This window comes from Lygodium microphyllum, chromosome 4 (assembly GCF_053477565.2).
Source record: "Lygodium microphyllum isolate KBCC chromosome 4, Lygodium_microphyllum_v1.1.10, whole genome shotgun sequence".
NCBI classification, from domain to species: domain Eukaryota; kingdom Viridiplantae; phylum Streptophyta; class Polypodiopsida; order Schizaeales; family Lygodiaceae; genus Lygodium; species Lygodium microphyllum.
The window spans coordinates 127,847,054-127,869,215 of NC_141138.1; the positions used below are offsets into that span (position 1 = coordinate 127,847,054).

A 22,162-nucleotide genomic window follows, 5' to 3' on the forward strand; every position below is an offset into this window, starting at 1 on the left:
GATAGATGAGACATCCCACTGCTGGAGCATAAGTATGGATATCAAACAAATCACTGTCATCATGTAATGACAGTTTGAGCCCAGGTTCCATGGGTGTACAAACTGGCTTGCAATCCTGTAAGCCAAACTTCTCAAGAAGTTGCCCAATGTACCTTGATTGACATAATTCAATGCCTCTAGCATCATGTACAAACTGGATGCCCAAGTAATAATGCAAAATACCCAAGTCAGACATGTCAAAAGTTTGCTGTAAATTATTTTTGAATGCTGAAATCTGATCAGCATGTGTTCCAGTGAGCAAAAGGTCATCTACATATAGACACAAAATCAGCATGGATCCCCCTTCTTTATGTACATAAAGGGTAGACTCAGATGGGCTGTTTACAAACCCCTGACTAAGCAAGAAAGCATCTATCTTTGCGTACCAAGCTCGTGGAGCTTGTTTCAAACCATATAGAGCTTTTTTCAGCTTGCATACTAAATTTTCTGAGCCTTCAACTGCAAAACCAATGGGCTGCTGTACATACACTTCTTCCTGAAGTTCCCCATGTAAGAATGCAGTCTTTATATCCAGCTGATGCACTTTCCAACCAAAATGTGCAGCCAAGGCAATCATAGACCGAATGGTCGTCATACGGGAGGTAGGAGCAAAGGTCTCCTCATAGTCAATGCCCTTTTTCTGTGCGTAGCCTTTAGCTACCAGCCGTGCCTTGTACTTATCTATGGATCCATCTGCATTCCTTTTCAATTTGTAGACCCATTTCGTACCAATGGCACGCTTGCCAACTGGCAAAGACACCAAATCCCAAGTATGATTCTTATGAATAGAATCCAATTCAGCTTGCATGGCTGCCATCCAATGCACACTATGTCGTGCATCCTCAAAACATTCAGGCTCCTCATTATCATGAGTACATGCTGCCATAACAAACTCCATGGAATGTGCTGAATCATGCAGTCGAGTTTGCCTTCGAGTACGACCAGCCAAGGGTGTTTCCAAATGACTATCTCTCATAGTCTGCGTGTACCATCTAGGCACCTGTCTTGCTTCCTGACTGTGTACAAGTTCCTGCTGAATTTCAGTTTCAGCAATGTGCTGATTTACTGCATGTTCCATAGGAGCAGCTGGCTGAACATTAGGTTCATTTGCTGAAGTACCAGCTGAATCACCAAATGTGAAGTACCAGCTGAATCACCAAATGTGATGGGCAGCAGCCCTTCAAAGACATCACGGGCAGCCTGATATGTATCAAAACCAGCCAAGGATAATTCTGATTTTTCATCAAATACAACATCCCTGCTGACAAAAACCTTCTTGGTCACGGGATCATAGAGTCTGTAGCCTTTGCTTTCGCTGCTATATCCCATAAAGATGCATTTTACAGCCTTGTTGTCCAACTTCTTTCGAAGTACCTGTGGAATATGGGCATATGCAAGACACCCAAAAGTACGGAAGTGGCCAACAGAAGGTTTGCGGCTGTGCCAAGCCTCAAAAGGTGTGACGGTTTTCAAGGCCTTGGTAGGGCATCTGTTCAAAATGTGGCAAGCGCACATGACGGCTTCCATCCAAAAACTATGAGGCAAACTCTTTGCCTTCAGCATACATCTGGCCATCTCCATGAGTGACCGATTTTTCCTCTCTGCTACCCCATTCTGCTGTGGAGTATATGCAGTAGTGTTTTTTCCTTTTTTTGCTTGCGTGCCCCCCTGTTTCTGACTTGTCTGTGAAGTGCTACTACTACCAGAACTCTGCGAAGCATTTTTCCCTTGGCTGTTTTTACCCTTCTGCCTTGACATAAAAGCCTGCTCAGAGGCTATACCATCCACACCACTGTTCCGTCTAGTTTGCTCCTCCTCTAGAAGCAAACTGACAAGCTGAATGAAAGTGATGGGCTCTTTCGAAATCCTCATAGTGAGGTTCAAGGCAGTATGAAAAGCCAAGTAAGAGGGAGGCAGTGAATTCAATGTCGTAGAAAGCAGCTGCGCATCTGAGTAGTACTCATCCACATTCATGAGTTGCTCCCGCAAGTCCTGAATTTTGTTGAGATGATCCTGCATAGAATCACCCTCATTCATCTTTAGAGTCTCTAGCTCTTTCTTCAAGAAAGAGATGCGAGTCTCATTCTTTCCTGCAAACATCTGCTCCAATGTTAACCAAGCTTCTTGTGAAGAAGCTGCTGAACGAATATGAGGAATGATAGAACGCTGAACTGCCAATGCAATCAGCGACATAGCCTGTGCATCCCGTGTATCCCAAGCTTTCTGAGCTGCAGTTCTTGGGGGAAGTGGCTGAGCGGGCTGAGGTGGAGGGGGCTGAGGTTGCCCTCTTGCACGTCCTCCTGGAGGAGGAGTAGCGGGAGCCACAACTCCCGGTCGTGCTTCCTCTCCACTGACATAATCCCACAAATTTTTGGCCACTAATACATTCTTCATCATGAAAGACCAAAGGGAATAATTGTTCCCATCCAATCGGTCTTCCTTGGACACATAGGTGAATACATCTCCTCCCTGATTTGCCATTATTTCCCAAAAGGCAATAGAGCAATGTCAATGCAGTACGGGCTGGAAATCTGCAAATTTCCAGAAATTGCAGCAAACACAAGTCTGCAATTAATGTGCAAAGGGTACTCTGTCAAAAAACTGTCACTGATGCACGCTTCCCAAGGTGCAATTAGTGCTCAGCAGCACTAAAACATCAAAAGCCCCAAAATTTTCTGCCCAAAATTTCTGTCACAAATGTCTGTTACAAAAGCCCCAAAATGTGCATTCAATGTGTCACAGACAGACACAGCACGTTTCCCAATGCTGAAAACTGAACCTGCTGTTCAGCACGTTTCCCAATGCTGAACCTGAACCTGTTGCAGGAACTCCTGTGTAAAAGAAAAGTGCAGAATGTTACCTCTGCGTGTTGACGACGGGCACGATTCCCGAGGTAATGACTGCTGGGTACAGTCGGACTGACGCACAGGTACAGGCGTGCAGGTCCAGTGACACGCGCAGGCAGGACTGGGCGCGCGCTGGGCAGAGGAGGCGGCACCCAGGACTGGCTGGTGGAGACAGGTGGCGCGCTGGCAGCTGCAGCTGACGGCACAGGCTAGCTCAGCGCAGGGAGGCTGCGCAGGCAGACTGACAGGCGAAGGGGCACGCTGGGCAGACACAGGGCAGAGGACACGCTGGGCAGAGGTGGCAGCACGCAGGTACAGGTGGCGCGCTGGGCAGGGCGGTGTTGCGCGCTGATTGTTGGAGCTGCACGCTGGGCAGAGGAGTCGTCTGGTGCTGCGCGCTGACGGACTGACAGGCGCAGGCAGGACTGGGCAGGAACAGGCGGCTGGGGCAGAACTTGCGGGGGCTGCAGACTGCAGACTGAAGACTGCTCTGAGCTGAGCTCTGATACCAAATGTCAGATGGGAGAGGATCGAGGTGCAGCTGAAGTGCAGTAGACAGTGTGAGAGTGAGAGACAGAGTTGAGCACGATACCCAATGCAATAGTACTGAATAGAGTGTTAGCTGAAAGTACAAATGATAACCCTTATACCTTAGGGTTATAAGGGGCTGTTCACACCCGAACACAGTAAGTGCCCGTAAGTGTGCACCACAAGCACATACAAAATAGTACACATAATCTGGGGGAAAAAACCTCTCCTACCGAGAGTAAAAAGTGCCCCAGTGTCCTAGTGATCACCCGCACACTCCCATATGAGCGTAGGCGTAAGTAAGGCGTGTGAGATACCCAACAAGCCACTCGAACCACCCCTCCTTGATGTTTTAGGGCGTCATATGACCATGCCCTTGCTACCACCTACTCGAACTCCTCGCCCACGAGCATGTTGACTGCGAGTGCCACGAGTATCTGTTGCTATAAGCTCTCTATAGAGCTCTGCAAAAATCATCTCCTCCTCCTTGTCCACCTCTTGATGTACACTCAGAAGAGTGTCGCCCATCAACTTGAATGTGCCAACATTCATCTACATAATGCACGTAAGATTGTAAATGCTAAAGTCTAAATTGTAAAGTATAAACTTCAAAGTTCAAAGTTTAAAACAACAAATTTTAAGTTTCATGGTCAAGGGTTTAAACTTTACCTGCTTCGGACTACCCATGCTCATCATAACCCTCATCATGTGCAAGTTAGTGTGGTAATAGACTAGCCACTCTAACTTTTTTGTTTACTAAGTCAATTGCGAATCTTTGTGTGAATGAGAGAATAGGCACTCCAGTTTCTCTCACATGCACCCGAAGAGCAATCTTGGGCAAGGACCCTCATGGCTAAGGGCTAAAGGGTCTCCAATACATATCCGAAGTTTTGCCACCAAAATAAAGGCTTCACAAGTGACTGACTCTCTCCTCCAACAAGTGGGAGAAGCAAAAGCCACATGCCCTCTCTGATCTATAGTATAGGGCGGCCTTCACAACAATAATGGAATGTGTAAGGCTGCACAGATTGTTGGCTGATCTACATTTACCATTGGAGGGTCCTATGCCCATTCTTTTTGACAGTTAGAATACTATTGCAGTAGCACAAAATCTTGTGTTTCATGCTTGGACGAAAGACATTGAGGTGCATTATCATTATGTTAGAGAGATGCTATGCAGGAGGAATCAGCTTGATGTAGGTACCCACATAGGAAAATGTTGCAGACATTTTCACCAAAGCATTACTATGCGAGAAGTTTGAGGCTTTTCGAAAGTCCTTGAACTTATTATCCTTTGGTGATTGATCATCCTTGTACTCCATCACATTGGCACTACGGGGGGTATTTGAATTTACCAATTTTGAGCAGTGCTTATGTAATTTGTGTGGTGTGGAGACTTTAATAGGTGTTAATGTAGTGTGTGTGTACCTATAGTCCTTTGACATTAAAATAGTGACACTAAGGACTAAAGCAAGTTAGCCTAACTCAAGTTAGTTGGTCAAAGGTTGGTCAGGTCAACCCATGACCTATAACTTAGTGTTGTACTTTCGCTCTTATCTTTCAGTTCAGCAAGTACATTCTACTCTTTTGCTTCAGCTCACTCATGATCATTCTCTCTCGTTTCTCTCTCCTCCATAGTTGCTGCATTTTCTCACAATCACTTAAGGTATTTTTTCCCAATCAGCAATCAAATTCTGGATGGACTTCTTCAGCTTATCTAGCAAGTTGAAATAGATCTGGTCTTTTTCTAATTTGGAGTTTCTCACATGACCTCCAAGGTGTATGAAATGAATGTTGTTTCTTAGTGTAAAGCAACATAGGCCAAAAATTGACCTTTTACATTATTAAAATGGATTGTCATATTCTTGACTTCGCACATAAATGTCAAAAATGCTGATAATCCAATTGTACACCATATTTTTGAAGGACCTGTTGCATGGCATCTTGACATGAAACATTTTAGTCCAAATTATATCCCAAGTGATGGTGGAACTATTGTTTGGGCTAGCACAACAATTGTATTTTGTTAGGAGAACAATTAAGTTTGCAGCTTTATTTACTTAAGAGATCTGCAACTTCTTGAGAAATTAAACCTTGCATAAACACTTGCAGATTACCTTGAAATTATTTGGAAAGAAAATGGAATCATCAGTATAGGGTTTGTGCCACCAAATCATGAGGTCTTTCATAAATAATACAAGAGGGTGAGTGGCAATGGCATAAAACAAAAGTATCTTCTTTACATCCTTGCGTCACCAATTTACTTGGTATCCAAAGGTCTTTAAGCAAGTTCCAAAACTTAACAAAGAACATTTTCTGTCATCAGCCTTATCCCATTCAGGAGATTTCCATTCTTCTATGGCCTATATGGCTTGCTCGATTCTGTGGCAGATTTAGAGCCTTACAAGCTGTCCTGTCTCTAATCTATTATCTGCATATGGATCTAAAGCCTAAGGATGCTGCAAAATGCATGCTGAATTTGCTGATACATTCATTTTTCTATCGCAAATGCTACAAGTTTAGTTGCTTTAGTTGCTATATGCTTGTTCTACCTGAGAAATACAATGTTTTCGGCTCAAATTGCTTTCATTATCCTGCAGGAAATATCTGCAGTTACATGTTTCCAGCTGAACACCATAATTCCACGTGTGCCATGCATGCATCCTCCATCACCACATAGTCATGAGTAGAACTTACTTCATGTGCAAGCATCTGCCTTCCTTTCTCTTTTTTTCATCCTCTCTCAAAACACACAAACATACTTTTTTGCTGTGTTTGCTAAGTCGCACACATGCAAACACATACATACATGAACAAAAACATGGAGGGAGTGAGGGAGAGACAGGGAGACCAGGAGATTGTTTGACATATGCTTTTTATCTTTTTACACAGACTACTGCAACACTGAGACAATACTACATCTTTTGCTTTGGGCTTGTTGCAGGAATAATCCTTTTTGGTGGGTTTTTTGCACCAATGGTATGTCTTCTATCCTTTCGCCTAGTCCCTGTATACTTTTATGACTCTGAGATCATCAGCCTTTTGTTTACCAAGTATTATTCAACTATTTACACTAACATCTTGTTGGGTGTTTTTTTCACTAATGGTATGTCTTTTTCTCTCGTCTTCTGTATCTTTCAGTGTATTGCTAATTCTCAGATCAGACGTTTTTTGTTTGAAAAATTAGTATTTGCTTTATCATGCTAAAATAATTTGCAAGGCAATGTCTTGTTGCGGCCTTACACTGTTGAACTCAGTTGGTCCACTACATCAGGGTGCCCAAACTTTTAAAATTGATACACATGGTGCATGTCTCCTGATCATTTTTTCATACCCATATGCCAAATGGTAGTTTAGAGCACACAAAATATTGACACTTGACATGCCCATTTTAGCTAGTTTGTATTCAGTATAAGTCGTGCAAATGAGGTGTTGACATATATTTTGCCTCTTGATTATGTGTATATGCTATTATTGAGCACATGTATGTCCCTTCAGTGATGTTGATTAATGTGATGGATACGATTTGTGATTGCCGAGTTTTGCCAAAAAGGTCAGCTTTTGCTTAAAAGCTCAACTTGCTCACCTGTTCTTGCTTGAAAGGGGACTAGATCAAGTGCACAAAACACTTGAATTCCTGCACTTGAATAAAATAATAGTATATGTTTTTGACTTAGGTCTGTAACATTGCCCTTAGGTGGCTGAGGTTCGTTGTTGCTAACACATTGCAGATGTGTAATAAGGACTCACAAGGTTCAACTAAAATAAACTCAGGTTTTTAAAGCTTTTTTTTCCAGTTGGAGATTAAAGTAGTGCATCTCTGACTTACAGCTGGAGCTGAAGTTGGGATTGGGTGGTACATCCTACAAAGATTTTATAAGAAGTGCACATTTACCGCCTCAACTCAGGTATGGAATGATTTAAGAAGCTGCATTATGCACACGTTACTTCCATGTCTAAGCTTCACTCTAGGCCACAAACTAGAAACACTGAACTTAACAATTCCTCCTTGCTTTTTAGTATCTTATATTGAAGCTATCTGATGTATTACAGTGAAGTGGATCCCATTGTGGCATCCTTTTCTGGAGGGGCAGTTGGAGTTATATCCTCCCTGATGGTAGTTGAAATCAACAATGTGAAGCAGCAGGAGGACAAACGATGTAGATATTGTCATGGGACAGGTAAGGATATGAATTTTTCCAAGTATTACTATTCCTGGAAGCATTTGATTTGGGAAATTCATGCCATGTCATTCAAAGAAATCAGCTGAAAGAGGTGGCACGCGTTGCATGCATCTCTTTACATGCTGACATTCTGACCTCCCTTGCTGTAGTTATTGATGATCAACGTGAAATAAGAAGACCCCCCAAGGTTTGTGTAGGCATTTTAAAGGCCTCTTTTTCTTGCTTGCCCATCATACTCATTTCAGCCACTGAAGGTAGGTGAGCAACCATATCTTGCTTATGCATCTTCTTCAACATTGCAAATCTGATGTGACCAAATCTTTCATGCCAATGTTTACTGGTGCCCACTTCAGCAGTTTGGTTGTAAGAGCACTTAGCTAATAGAGGTTGTTCTTTCTTTCTTCTTTGCCAATAACTTTGCCAGCATTGTTGAGAATTCTTGCATTGACTTTGTGAATCTCACTTCATAGCCAAGATTAGTTATGGAGGAAACTGTCTAAAAAATTCTCTTAAATTTTTGAAACATATAATGCATTTGAAAGCTTTTTGACTTCACCATTTGTAGTATCAACAAAGGAAATAGTACAAGTGTCCTCAGTAGGGCATTTTGCATTGTTGCCAATCTTCACAATGATGGGTTCTTGTAAAGGTTGCATGGAACTTTATAAACCTTTATTGTTTATCATGTGATAGGAGGCACCACTATCCAAGGCCTATGAGTGAGTAGTAGATGCTTATTGCACCGAGGAATACACTTTTCTTAAGCTAAAAAAGATGCATTATACACTAGATCTTCATTAGCTCATTAAAATTGTTCCAAAACTCAAAGACCCATGAGTGAGTGGTAGATGCTTCTTTAGCATTTAAAGTTTACACAGGCCACCTTGCTGTTTAGCCTCCTTTAGAGCATCATACAGCTTGTGTTTAGTGCTATGTAGACCCAATTTTAATAAGATCCACCTTCTTTAGCTATCGCCTAGCCTCCTATTATTGTGCTTGATTGGTTGCACACTCCTTTAGGCGGTACATTTTTGTATTTATCAGATGTAGCCCCAAAGATTGCTGTGTTTTGGTTTCCCTGCTATTCTTTCACTTTCAATCTCATCTTAGCTATGACTGGTGTTATAGCACTCTGGATCCATCTCAAATGGACAACACACATCGACACCTCCACCAGCTTGCTCCCTCGAGAGCCACCATCTATTGGACAACTCTTTCTTTTAGCATTTTGTTCACTCTTTCCTTCATTTACAACATCCATTCATTCACTTAAGATTTGGAGTTCTCTGTGTTTCAGTTGTGGTTGTACACTCAATGTTTCTTTTGTAAACCCTAGCATATCTTTGGATAATATCAAAGTCATCGTTCTTCTAAGAGTTTACCTGAGGCTATTATGGATTGCTTGGTGTGTTCTTGATTATATTAAACATCACATGTTGATTCACGATGGCTGAGACCACTCCATTTTCGGATCCTTTGAGGTTTTCTTAGACTACTTTGGCAATGGAGGCTTTGTTGAGGCATTATGTTATTGATTTGGAGGATAATACTCAATCTACTAACCTTTCACATAGGGATTATTCATGGAGATTCAACTCTTCTTCGCATTTCATATTCCTTCATGAGGCATGTCTTAGTTGGAGCACTCCGTTGACAAGACTGATCACCTCTCAATTGAGGAAAGACTATCCACTCGGGAAACATCTGAAAGTTCAAATTCTTCGCAATTAAGATGAGTGGCATCAGGCTCGTACAATACATTTTTGTGTGATCTAGATTATGTTTTTTTTACTTGTTCAATTATTCATGGACCGATTGTAAGTCACCATGGAGACCCAAATTGATATAAGTACGGATTAGAAGAAAACTTCATGAATTATAAGGTAATCCTTTATCTTCTAATTCATTTGAGTTTGAGATTGGTGCTTCACATTTATCTTAACTCATGGCTTTCCGTCTCACTTTCACTTTACATTTAAAATCCTCTATGATAGGGTTATCCTATCTTAGCTCACATGGTCTTTGGTGTATATTTTGGTTTTAGACCATTGCTAGATACTTAGAGGCGTACCATCTTACACCCTAATGCTATGTTGTTAGGAATGCCACTTGCACACTATGCACCTCCTCCATATCCGCAACTGCATCACTCCCTGCCCTTTGGTATGCCTCTTGCACATTGTATCGCCCTTTTTGGTTGCTCAAATATATGAACCCTCTTCTTGTGCTAATGAGTCACCTTGTTCTTTAAAGGACTCCAGGAGTGGACATGAATCAATCACCTAGCCACTTAGAACCTATCCCACCCTCCCCAATTGATCCTAAACACATACCATGTCCTGATGTTGATGCGGTATTAGATCTGCAACCAAAATCACACCATCCACAACTAAGTGTATTCTATCCACACCAAAGCTGAATCCAATACCCATTTGCCAACCTTAGCCCCTTCTAGGAGTGGTAGTGTCACTCCAAGGAGGTTGAGAGGGGTTCTTCCCTAGGGAGAGAGTGCAATTTCTCTCTTGGTATCTGTATTCATCAATGGTTGGCCATTGGTACAATGGATCCTATCATCTTTAGGAACCTTAGGCTAGTTAGAATCCATTTTCTGTAGGTTTAGTCATACTTTGACTTTTCAAGTCTTCAACCACAGACCTAGTTACCTACCTCTCATTCACTTCCATTGTATCAAATACTCACTCACTTTTATTTTTCATTTAGCACAACATTGAAGCATCCTAATATGAAACATTTGGTATGCAAGTTTCTTTCTTGATCCTTTCATGCTAGGTTTTGTATTTTAGTTTAGGACTAACGTTGCAAGTATTTTATTGGTCCTAATTGGATTGAAGGCTCAATTTTTCAGTTCTTGTCTTGGTGAGTATTGCCTCCATTAGCATGGAGATGGGGACAATATCTTCTCTCTCAAGATCAGACATCATTTTTCTCTTATCTTGGCATTCGTCTTTCTTTCCTTTCAGTTGAGGTGCTTTTATCATTTAACATAATTTCCTACACTACTAGTTTATTTATTTTTCATGTCAGCTGGATTGTTGTGGGAGCCTTTTCTCAAGATCGAGTATGGGCATATTCCAACTGTCTTAGTGGTTGACTCTTCCCTTGCTTTTGTAGTTGGGAAGTGTCATGTCTTTCTTCTTCATCCATTTGCATAGTGGACTGCTATCGTAGCTTTTCTTGATTAGCATTGGAGCCCTCTCCTGAGGTTGAGATTCAGGCTTGCCTACGCCACTTGGTTATTGTAGGAGCTCTCTCCTGTGATTGAGTACTGGCAGGTTTTGCATACCCAAATGATGATTCTCCTTTGGCTCTTCCAACTAAGGGGTGTGAGGTCTACCTTCATTGTTAGATTGTATCATTTAATCTTGGTTCTTGGCACCACACAAAGGCAGACATTGGATCCTCCTCCTTCAGTATTGATATTCATGGTTGAGAGAGGGTTTCTACCCTTTCATTGGTATTTACAGATTTGGGAATTTATCTTCAACATCGACCTTACTTTCTTGTATACCCACCCTTTGCATTGCACGATCATGATTATCTTTGTAAAAGAGCGCTAAGGCAAGTGAGCAATTTCCCCAAGAAGGTCATTGTCCAAGTGGCACCTTGTTGCATGCGTATTCTCATCATGTAGCATTCATCTATATGCATCTCATTGTGCAAAGTATCCCTATGTGGATCTTTAGTTGTCTCCACTGGTGGTTTTGTTACCATCACACTTTTATACTTCTTCACCTCTTTACTTCATCACCGATATCTTATATGGGTGGTTGGGATAATCTTATGTTTTGTGACGTTGGATGTGACCACAATCATTAAAAAAAAAAGGTTCAAAGTGGTTCCATTGTCTTTGTAGGTCATGGTAGGCCACTGGGCAATTGATGAACACCATTATTTGATGCCTTGCCTTCTTTGGGGTTGCGCTTTGGGCTTCTGAGGTAAGATAACCACTTGATAGTCTTGGTAGGTCCTTGAGCAGCCAGCACGCACCCTTGATCCGATGCCCAGGATGCTTTGGGGTGGAACACTTGGTATTATGGGTTGAGTTGTGCTTGTAGTTTCTTTCTAATTCAAGTTTTGGGCCTAAGAGGGGGTGTTAAGCTAGAAAAGATGCATTACACGTTGAATCTTCATTAGCTCATTATATTGGCCTCAAAACTCAAGATTGCCAAAGTTTTTGTGTCCCATAAGTAAACACCCAAACTCTGGGAGGATCCCCGTTTATAAATAGAGGCTGCCTGGCCACTAGTTCTTCCCTTGTTTTTCGTCACATCAGCCCTCTTTCACTGGCTGTCGAGCCCCAAGCTGCTGTTGGCAACCATACAACTTGTGTTTTCTGCAATTCAGGACCAGTTTGCATTAGATTCACCTTCTTCAGCTGTTGTGCAGCCTCTTGCTGCTTGTGACAAGTTGTGCACTCCTTCAAGTGGTATGTTGCTGTGTTTACTAGTTCTAGCCCTAGAGACGATTGCATTTTGGTTTTCAGCTTGCAGCCCTTTCACTTTCAGCTTCATCTCAGTTCTTGAGTGGTGGTTACAACACTCCGGATCCATCTCCAGTGAATGACACACATTGACCCCTCCCTCAGCCCACTCCCATGAGAGCCACCGGTTGTTGGACTACTCTTCCTTTGAGCATCTTTTGCACCCTTTCTTTCATTTATGACATTCATTCATTCACTTCAGAGTTCTCTTTCTTCTCAGTTTGTATTTTTGTGATTTGCGTCTTGCGTTTCACATTTTTGTGTTTGTGTTTGAGTTCTTTGTGTTTTAGTTATGGTCATATACTCAATGTTTTCTTTTGCAAACCCTAACACATCTCCATAACTGCCTCAATAGTTTCCATGAATAACTCCAACTTGGCTTCAACCATAATGATTGCCTCCTTTTTTAAACTTTCAAGGTACCATTCTTTTCATTTGCCTTCTTGACATGATAATTGTATAATTGCGTGTCCTTCTAAGGACACTTTAGGGTTTAGATCGGCAGAGTCCTAGTTATAGGACTCGAGTCAAGGCCCTATTGTGCATATCATTGTGTAATCACCATTCTTGGACTCTTGGCCTGTTGGCCAACATGTCTGTTCAAGATGGTGTGGGCTAGTAGTATGGGATGACTATCCTTTAGACATGGTCGTGACTTAAAAGTGCTACTAGCTTCCAGGCTTAGGGGTGAGCCCTTTTGGCTCTATGGTTGGGAGGTGAGTTTGATGTCCAATCTCTTCATGTTTATGGATATAGCTTGTGTCGTGTTGTGTGTGTAGGTTGGATCCTAGGTGGACATTTCATTGTTATCAAAGCATCAATTTTCTATCTGGTGCGAGATACAATGATGTGCACAAAAACACCTTCGTTCATGGAACCTTGATGGTTCATGCTTGACAAGTACACTTTTATCTCTTTTATGGGAGATTGCTAGCAAGAGGGGTATACAACTATTTGATAGGTGCTATCGTGTGCCTGAAGGCAGTGGCACCAAGCTGGCTTGTAAGATAGCTGTCATTTGACATAGTTGAGTATGTGGAAGAGCCAGACATGAGCTTTGTAGTCTACGTGTGAGCTTTGGTAGTGAGGGGGGTGTCAACTCAATTAACATCAATCTTTTCTTTTAATGTTTTTTAAAATGTCTCAACTTCAGCCCTCCAAGTGCACCACTTAGGCAGGTTTCTCAAGCTATCCCCTTGTTTAACCCCAAAAGAAAAGTAGACAGTATACTACTATTATAGTAGTCTCTAATATTTCAACTCTCAAAAGATTGCAAGTTTTGCTAGGTTGCTTGTCTTGTCAAAGTATTTGACAAATTTAACTAGATTGCAGTTGAGAAGCTTGATAGGAATAATTATCCTCCATGGAAATTCAAGATGACAATTTTTTTGCAAAGCAACCCCTTCTGTTGATTCCCATAGCAACAAAGACAAGAATAAAAGAAGCGATATAATTATTGCAAATAGAAGGGGCATGTTATTATACAACTATTTGGTAGGTGCCATCGTGTCTCTAAAGGCATGTGGCACTAGGCTGGCTTGTGAGACAACTGTCATTTGATATAGCTGAGTACGTGGAAGAGCCAAACACCATTGGAGTCGATGTGTAAGCTTTGGTAGTGAGGGGTTGTCAACTCAATTAAAAGATGACATCAATCTTTCTTTTTAATATTTTTAAAAATGTCACTACTTCAATCCTCCAAGCGCACCACATAACCATGTCTCTCAAGCTACCTCCTTGCTTGATCCAAAAAGAAAAGTAGATAGTATACTGCTATTATAGTAGTCTCTAATATTTCAACTCTAAATAGATTGTAGGTTTTTCCAGGTTGCTTGGCTTGCCAAATTATTTGGCAATTTCAACCAGATTGCCATTGAAAAGCTTGATAAGAGTAATTATCCTCCATGGAAGTTCAAGATGACAATTTTTTTGCAAAGCAATCCTTTCTTCTAATTCTCATAACAACAAAGATGAGAATAAAATAAGTTATGTAATTATTGCAAATAGAAGATGTATGTTATTTTATAGCTATTTGGTAGGTGCCATAAGGCACATGGCACTAGGCGGCAGGATTGTAAGTCAATTGCCTTTTGATATAGCTGAGTAGGTGGAAGAGCCAGACACGAGCTTTGTAGTCCACGTGTAAGCTTTGATAGTGAGGGGGGTGTCAACTCAATTAAAAGATAATGTTAATCTTTCTTTTTAATGTTTTTAAAAATGTCTCAACTTTAGCTCTTCAAGTGCACCACTTAACCAGGTCTCTCAAGCTATTGACCAAAAAGAAAAGTAAATAGTATACTGCTATTATAGTAGTGACTAATATTTCAACTCTCAATAGATTGCAAGTTTTGCTAGGTTGCTTGTCTTGCCAAAATATTTGACAATTTCAACTAGATTGCCATTGAGAAGCTTGATAATAATAATTATCCTCCATGGAAGTTCAAGATGACAATTTTGTTGCAAAGAAACCCCTTCTAATTCTCATAACAACAAAGATGAGAATAAAAAAAGCAATGTAATTATTGCAAATAGAAGGAGCATGTTATTATATAGCTATTTGGTAGGTCCCATCATATGCTTGAAGGCACGTGGCACCATGCTTGTCTGTAAGACAACTATCTTTTGACATAGTTGAGTATATGGAAGAGCTAGACACGAGCTTTGTAGTCCACGTATAAGCTTTGGTAGTAAGGGGGGTATCAACTTAATTAAAAGATAACATGAATCTTTCTCTTTAATGCTTTTCTAAGTGTCTCAGTTTTAGACCTCCAAGCGCACCGCTTAGCTAGGTCCTTCAAGCTACTCCCCTGCTTGACCCAAAAAGAAAAGTAGACAAAATATTGCTATTACAACACTCTCTAACATTTCAACTCTCAAGAGATTGCAGGTTTTGCCAAGTTGCTTGTCTTGCCAAAATATTTGACCATTTCAACTAGATTGCCATTGAGAAGCTTGATAAGAATGATTATCTTCCATGGAAGTTCAAGATGATAATTTTTTTGCAAAGCAAACCCTTCTTTTGGTTCTCATAACAAGAAAGATGAGAATAAAAGAAGCAATGTAATTATTGCAAATAGAAGGGGCATGTTATTGAGGAATATAGAAAGTGCATCGCAAGTGAAAAGAGAGAGCAATCAGGCATGATTGTGGCTGATAATTCAGCCAATAAGGAGGATACACCAATACACATGGCCTGCTTAAATATATGCACATCATATGCGTTTGTGGTGGGATCCTCCTATGGTCCTTCCTCATATGCATAGTGTTTATATGGCGAAGCCAAGGATACATGATACTTTGATAGTGGTGCTTCTAACCACATCACTTCTGTGAGTTTTTGGTCTCTCTTTAGGATGCACCAAAACGGGGGTGAGTGATTTGGGTAAATAATGCTTCCTACACCATAAGAGGTATTAGGCCGATTCTTATCATTGTAGTGAATGGGGCTATTATTAGGCTTAGAGATGTATTGTATGCGCATGGTATTAAAAAGTTGCTTTTACTTTCAGCCATTGCATATGTTGGTTTCATGGTCAAATTCCACGTGGACAAAAGTAGTATGCATGATTGTAGTGATAGGGAAGCCCTTGTGGTCACGGGCACATTATGCATCACCTTGACATGTATGAGAAAGCATCAAAGGACACTTTAGTTGTGGATAGAAAAGTCATGGATGACACTGAGTTATGGCATGCTCGATTTCATCACCTTAATTATAACGGCTTGCTTTCATCTTAGAAAGAAATGATGCTAGATTTGCCTTTGTTGGAAGAACCTATATAAGACGTATGTGAGAGTTGCATATGGGGAAAAATGCATGACACCTCTTTTCCTATAAACGGATCTATATGAGCTGGAAAAAATTGCAGCTTGTGCATAAAATGCACAATTACCTTGCGTAGTTGATGCCAATGATACAACAAATCATGCATTGCTTGTAATGCCAACATAGTAATTGTTGATCTCAGCTTGGTCCAAAGATTGGATATACGATAAAAACAAAAACTTGTTACACCAATAATACTTCAAAGGGAGGATCGAATACCACATCAAACAAAGCAAGGGAGCTGGGAACAAAGGATCTCAATTCCCTTGATAGTGAGATATTTTAACATTTCACTACATATTTAAGGTGCCTTATAGTGATGTGTGTGGTTCCATGTGCCTGCCATCCGTTGAAGGAATACTTGTACTTTGTGACCTTTATGGATGATATGACTCATTATTGTTAATTATATAAATTGAAGTACGAGTGAGAGATTGTTGCATGCTTCAAAACCTTCACTCCCTGTATTGATTCAGGAGGGTGGGAATATATGTCCAAAGAATTAATTACTTTTATGGCTGAATGAAGTATTACTTATCAATACACCACACATTACACACTTCAACAAAACATTGTGGTTGAAAGAAAAAATTGATATTTCATGGAGATGGCATGGGGTATGCTAATTTGTAACAAGATGCCCCCAAAATTTTGGTTAGATGCTGTCATGAGGATGTGAAATTTTATTGCTTTGCTTAACATTTGATTAAAAGTGAATCAAATGTGCTAATTTGACTTGGAGATGTGAGGTGCAAGTTAATTATTTCATAGGATCCAAGACTCTGAAATATCAGTTGTGCCAAATACAAAGTTTGTAATAAGTTATGTTTGACAATTACTAGGTGGTACTTGGTGTCAAATTTGGGCCTAAACCAATTTGTTGGCCACTAATATCAGTGGTGATATTAGAGACTAGGCATTAATTAATTAATTAATGTCAGTCTAAGGGTTAATAACTCCTTAAGGATACTTGGAAGACAAAGTGACCTAGCCACTTTAATTATTGGCTTGGTGAAAGTATTTTTTTGGTACTAGAATAATTATTAAATTAATTTTCAAAATTAGTATTTTGAAAAGTAATTTAATAAGCTGGATAATGCTTGAAAAGGCTGCCACGTGGCAAAACTTGCCAATGCAAGTGAGAAAAACGTTTTTGGGAGCTAGTGGAAGTCTATTTCAGCCATTGTGAGAGAGAAGGAGGTTATTAAAGAGCAAGGAGATACTGCTAATGTGATTTGCAGCCAATAGGGATGAGTTCTATAAAAGGCGACAACAGTTTGGAGCCCTCTAAGTGTAGGTGACAATAGCCCAAGGTCCTTCTGGCGCAGGTGATAGCATACCGGAGGGGACAATAGCCTTTATGGTGGTCTTAAGTTATAGATGGTAACTTCTGTGGCTGTTTGAGTAGGGCAATAATAAATAGTTTTTCAGCCTTTCTCATGATGACTCTGAAATTTCTCTTTACAACATTCTCTCTCATCATACAACCATCTCTCAAGTTATCTTAGCAAAATTTAGCTGCTTTGAGTTATCAAAGGTGGCGATATTGAAAAATATACATTGTAAACGCTAATTTACTATAGAAATTAGGGTTCAACTACCACCTCAGGATATTTGCTCAAAATTGAGGGTCTAGGACTTGAATTCCAGTAGAGGCTAGCTAACCAATATCGGATTTGGGGTTGAATTTGTCTTTCAAGCAACGAGGTGAAGGCCAATTTTCAAGCAAGACAGGGGGCAAATTGGTTTGCAGGCTTGCTGGTTATTAATGATAGTAAGTAGCATTTGGAAGTAGAGGAGATCGGTAAAGCTTAGTTTTACACCATCCATTTGCAATAAAAGATAAAAAAATACCAAAAGGGGTGCCGGTTTTGGGGTGGTTTTGGGCGCCAGTTTTTGGGGTGGTTTTGGAGAGAGAAAGACTAAAAACGCAGGTAGGACAGCCTGCAAGTGAGAGAAAGACTAAAAACGTAGCTGTGAGGAGAGAGAAAACTGCAGCTGACAGGTGAGAGAAAGACTGCAACGATTGCAGCAGGAGAGAGAAAACTGTCAGGGCAGCAATTGGAGCTTGCAAACGCAACAGTTTGCTGACGTGGTAGGCTGTACGATAGCAGTGCAGATGATTAGCAGTCAGTCACCAGCTAGAAATAACAGCAATCAGCGTGTGGAGGGCTGGAAACAGGTGCCAGACTATAGGAAATAGTGATGGATAGCAAGGGTTGAGATGTCCTCCACAAAGGGGTGTGGGCAGCAAGCTGATAACACCTGTAACCTGCAAAAACGAGATTCAGAGGAAGAGTGGAGGGTTGGTTGCCAATTTATAGAAAATTAGGGTTCTAGATTCTCTCCCACTTAACTCTCTCGATCCGCTTCCCGTTTTAGGGTTTTGACTAAAATAAGCATGTTTTGGGGCTATTTAAGTGGCTAAGAGCAATTCTTAGCACAACATCCCCTCTCAGGCCCAAAATAGGACAAGAAAAAAAGGTCAGTCTAATTTTTTATTTACCCCAAGGCGTCCCACTCCAAAGCAGCCAGGGCATCGGACAAAGGGTGCACGTCGGCTGCCTAGTGGCCTACCAAGACTACAGAGACGATGGTTATTTTATCAAGGGAGCCCAAGTGATCACCCCAGAGAGGCCAGGGCATCGGACCAAGGGTGCTCAGTGGTTGCCGAAGGGCCTACCAAGTCCTACAAAGGCGGATGGAATCAATGGATTTTTAAAAAAAAATTTGAAATGTTTTGAAAATATATAAGTAATATAGGGGTAGCGGGCGATTAAGTGACAGATAGGAAAAGATAAAGAGAGTTTTAAACCCAAGTCAAGCACAAAACTAGCAGACCTATCCCTCGCATTGACTAGGATAAGTGCCTAAGGATGAGAACAAGTGTGTGTATGTGCCAATCATGTGGTGAATATGTGGAAAGGCAAAAAAAAGGATGGTGGGCTTAGCAAGACAAGCAAAACAAGCAAGCAAGCAAGGGTAGGGGAACTGCTATTAGGAGAACTGCCATGTGTTATGCTACGAATATGGTGGATCCTAGAGTCGACCACTCCAAAAGACCGAAAAAGGATAAATGCGCACAGATGCATGTTTACATGAATAGAATGCCAATGCATGGGGTAATGCAAAGGGAGATGCAAGATATCATGCTTATGCAATATGCTATGCAACGGTGCTACTGGGACAGTGCCCTCACAGGGGAATTGTTCACTTGTCCAAGTGTTCTTTTACAATCAGGTCATCCTGACGGTGCGGATGAAGTTACAAATGCCCATAATACAATATAAAAGAATAAGTGAATGTAATGTCTAAAAACTGTAAGCATTATCACTGTCACAATCAAGAGTAGTGGGGCGCCCCCTCTCAAACTGGAAGGGAAAGAAAGAGAGAAGCACTCTCTCTCCGTCAAGCTGAAGAAGTAAGGGAGGGTGTACCCAAGCCAATCCTGGTAGCAGGTATTGAAGAACCGGCCGGTTGACCGCTTTGGTCAAGATATCTGCAAAATTATCTGATGAAGGCACAAACTCTAGGCGAATAGTGCCTAGCTCAACCTGCTCTCTAAAATAGTGGAAGTGGACTCCCACATGCCGTGTCTGTGGTGTGATGATCGGATTGCCCGCAAGGGCAATGGCACTCTGGTTGTCGCAGTAGACAATTGTGGGAGAGTCACATGGAAAATGAAGCGCCGCCAATAAACTCCTCAGATAGATGGCCTCGATGGTGCTGTCGAAGAGAGCCCGGTACTTAACCTTGGCCGTGGAAGCCGCCACCGTCTCTTGCTTACGGCTGGACCAAGAAATGGGAGCCGTGCCCAAGGTAAAAAGGTAGCTGCCATGGGAACGCTGGATGTTAGGATCTCCTGCCCAGTCAGAATCAGTGTACCTCTGCAAACATAAACTAGAACCATATATCAAGCCATAAGAAAAAGTACAGTGCAAATAACGTAACACACGAAGACATGCAATCCAATATGACATCCTAGGTGCTGTGAAAAACTAACTGAGTATGCTAACTAAGTAAGCTAAATCTGGCCTAGTGTGAATTAACCAAAGAAGTTTTCCTACAACAGAACGATAGATATGTGCATCGAAGGGCTGTCCTAGGGCATCCTTCGACAAGTGGACAGTAGGATCAAGAGACATGGCCACTAGCCGTGTCTAATCCGAAGTGTATTGTTCCACAAGCTGAAGTGCGTACTTTTGCTGTGACACAAAAATATATCCTCCAGAACTGTAACGTGCCCATTTGTCTGAGTGCGAGACACGTCTTAGCAGCCCATCGAGAGGAGGGTCTAGAAGGCTCTGCCTGGCACTCGCAGGGAATGACACAGGGTTTGCGGTCTAGGTTTTCTCGAGTTTGCCCTGAGCGGAAGAGTCCAGCCGTTCCCACTTGGGATCGACCTGAGGTCAGGGTTCCTTTCCTATTGGCAAAGTCTCAACCTTTCTGCTGAACAACATAGACCCATTCCTTTGTCCTAAAACAGAATACACCGAAGATTCTACTCAGTTAGTTAACTCCCAGCTAACCGGGACCACCCTTCCGTAGGGCGGACCTGAGTCACGTCCACCGCACTTTCCTCAGTTTGCTTTAGTTATCTAATTACCTAACACATTACGTTTTGACATGCAAAATCAGCTCCCTTAATTAAAACCAATTAATCACGGGTTCCTTCACGTAACTTAGGCACTAACACAAAAACAATGTCAAGCAAGTTCTTTTTGTTTTTTCAAGCATATATTCTTTATTTATTATAATTTTGGATTACATCCAACCTCATGCCCAAAGGCCATTCCAGCAATCTATAAGATCGCTGTTCCAAGTTCTGCACGTAGACTAGTACACGGGCCTCGAGATCCCATCTCAAGTCACGTTGGTCTCTTGTATGGGATCCGGAGGCAAGGGATTTACAGCCACAGCCTCCCCTGGCACCCAAGCGTCCTCCCGCTCCAAGCAGTACCCACGGAGAGACCTCTCGCGACAGGTTCGGTCCATATACCTGGCGCGGCTAACAACCCCCTTGGATAGGGCCAGGCAGACAGTCTGAGGTAACTGTTCTTGCCTCTCCCTCCAGGCTTTCAACCTGAAGCATTAAAGTGTTTTCCTTGAATTAGTTCCTTGAGCAAAGAAATCAAATACTGTATCTAAGTACAAGCACGAACATTTCGGATGTCGTTTGTGCGACCCACTGCTAAGGTGTGACTCATTTTTCCCGGATGCCCAGCACCTGATCTTGGGTCTTTCCGCGACTTGGCGAAATTCCAATAATTTCAACAAGAGCAAATGGTCTTGGTAAGTTGACTTATACTTTCTTAGGGTATCCTAGTTCCTAACTCAAGCACTAGCTGGACAATCAAGGCAATAGATATGCCTTATTCGCAACCACTTTTCTGGGTCTTATAATTTCTAACTCCAGCCAAGCTCAGTTAACACACATGGCAACACATGAATCCTCATTTAAACTTTCAAGATGCGGTTTAGATGCATGCGATCCTTCCAATTCCCCTAGTGCGGTTCTATGCATGAGTTCCCAACTATCATGCACGTTGTGCGTTTTAGTATAGTTGTCCCCTAAACAGCTTTTATCACCCTTTATTCCTGGCAATGAGTAATTATTTCTAATGCACCGGATAGTTGGAGCTTTGACCGAATTTGGAGGCAATCAAACAAACATGGGGAGTTTTAGCTGGAGCTTTGACCGAATTTGGAGGCAATCGGACAAACATGGTAGCTCATTTTTACTCTACAACTCAATTTTAGAGGTGTTTTACCCAAGGAGGACCCTCAAGAGTTGGAGGATGGCTTAACTGTGACTACTTTTCCCACAGTGATTTTTCCTCTTCTTCCTCAGTTTCTTATTTATCCCACCGGAAGTGGTTAAGGAAAGAAAAGGTAAGGGTTTATGTTTCAGATGTGGGGACAAATATATAGTTGATCATACTTCTCAATGCCTTTATAGGACAACCATTGTCAAGTTTCACGGCATGTATGTCTTGGAAATTATGAACATGAGGACAAGGACCCAAATTCTATGTCTCCTATGCATGTGACTTGCGTCTATGGAAGTCTAGGGTTTTATTTTCCAATGATGCGAGTGTAACTTAAGAATAGAAGTTAACATTTCATGTGTTTCTTTTAACCATAATTGTGGAACGTGAATTCTAAATAACTATTCATGCACTGAACTGGTTAAAAGGCTATCATTTTATGTGAAATAAGGCGATAGCCCTATCATTTT

At 41.5% G+C, this 22,162-nt stretch overlaps 1 protein-coding gene across 4 annotated transcripts in view; it reads left to right on the forward strand.

Moving 5' to 3' along the window:
- Positions 1 to 22,162, forward strand: part of LOC148037607 (protein ORANGE-GREEN, chloroplastic-like) — a 75,026-nt gene that overhangs the window by 37,680 nt on the left and 15,184 nt on the right. For 2 of the 4 annotated variants that reach the window (XM_087676553.1, XM_087676556.1), the window contains exons 4-6: positions 6,306 to 6,392; positions 7,245 to 7,321; positions 7,467 to 7,594. In XM_087676553.1, coding sequence (XP_087532679.1) covers positions 6,306 to 6,392; positions 7,245 to 7,321; positions 7,467 to 7,594 — 292 coding nt within the window. Of the gene's footprint in view, positions 1 to 6,305; positions 6,393 to 7,244; positions 7,322 to 7,466; positions 7,595 to 7,746; positions 7,875 to 22,162 lie in introns of those variants that run through there. The other 2 variants (XM_087676555.1, XM_087676554.1) reach the window with 2 other exon arrangements.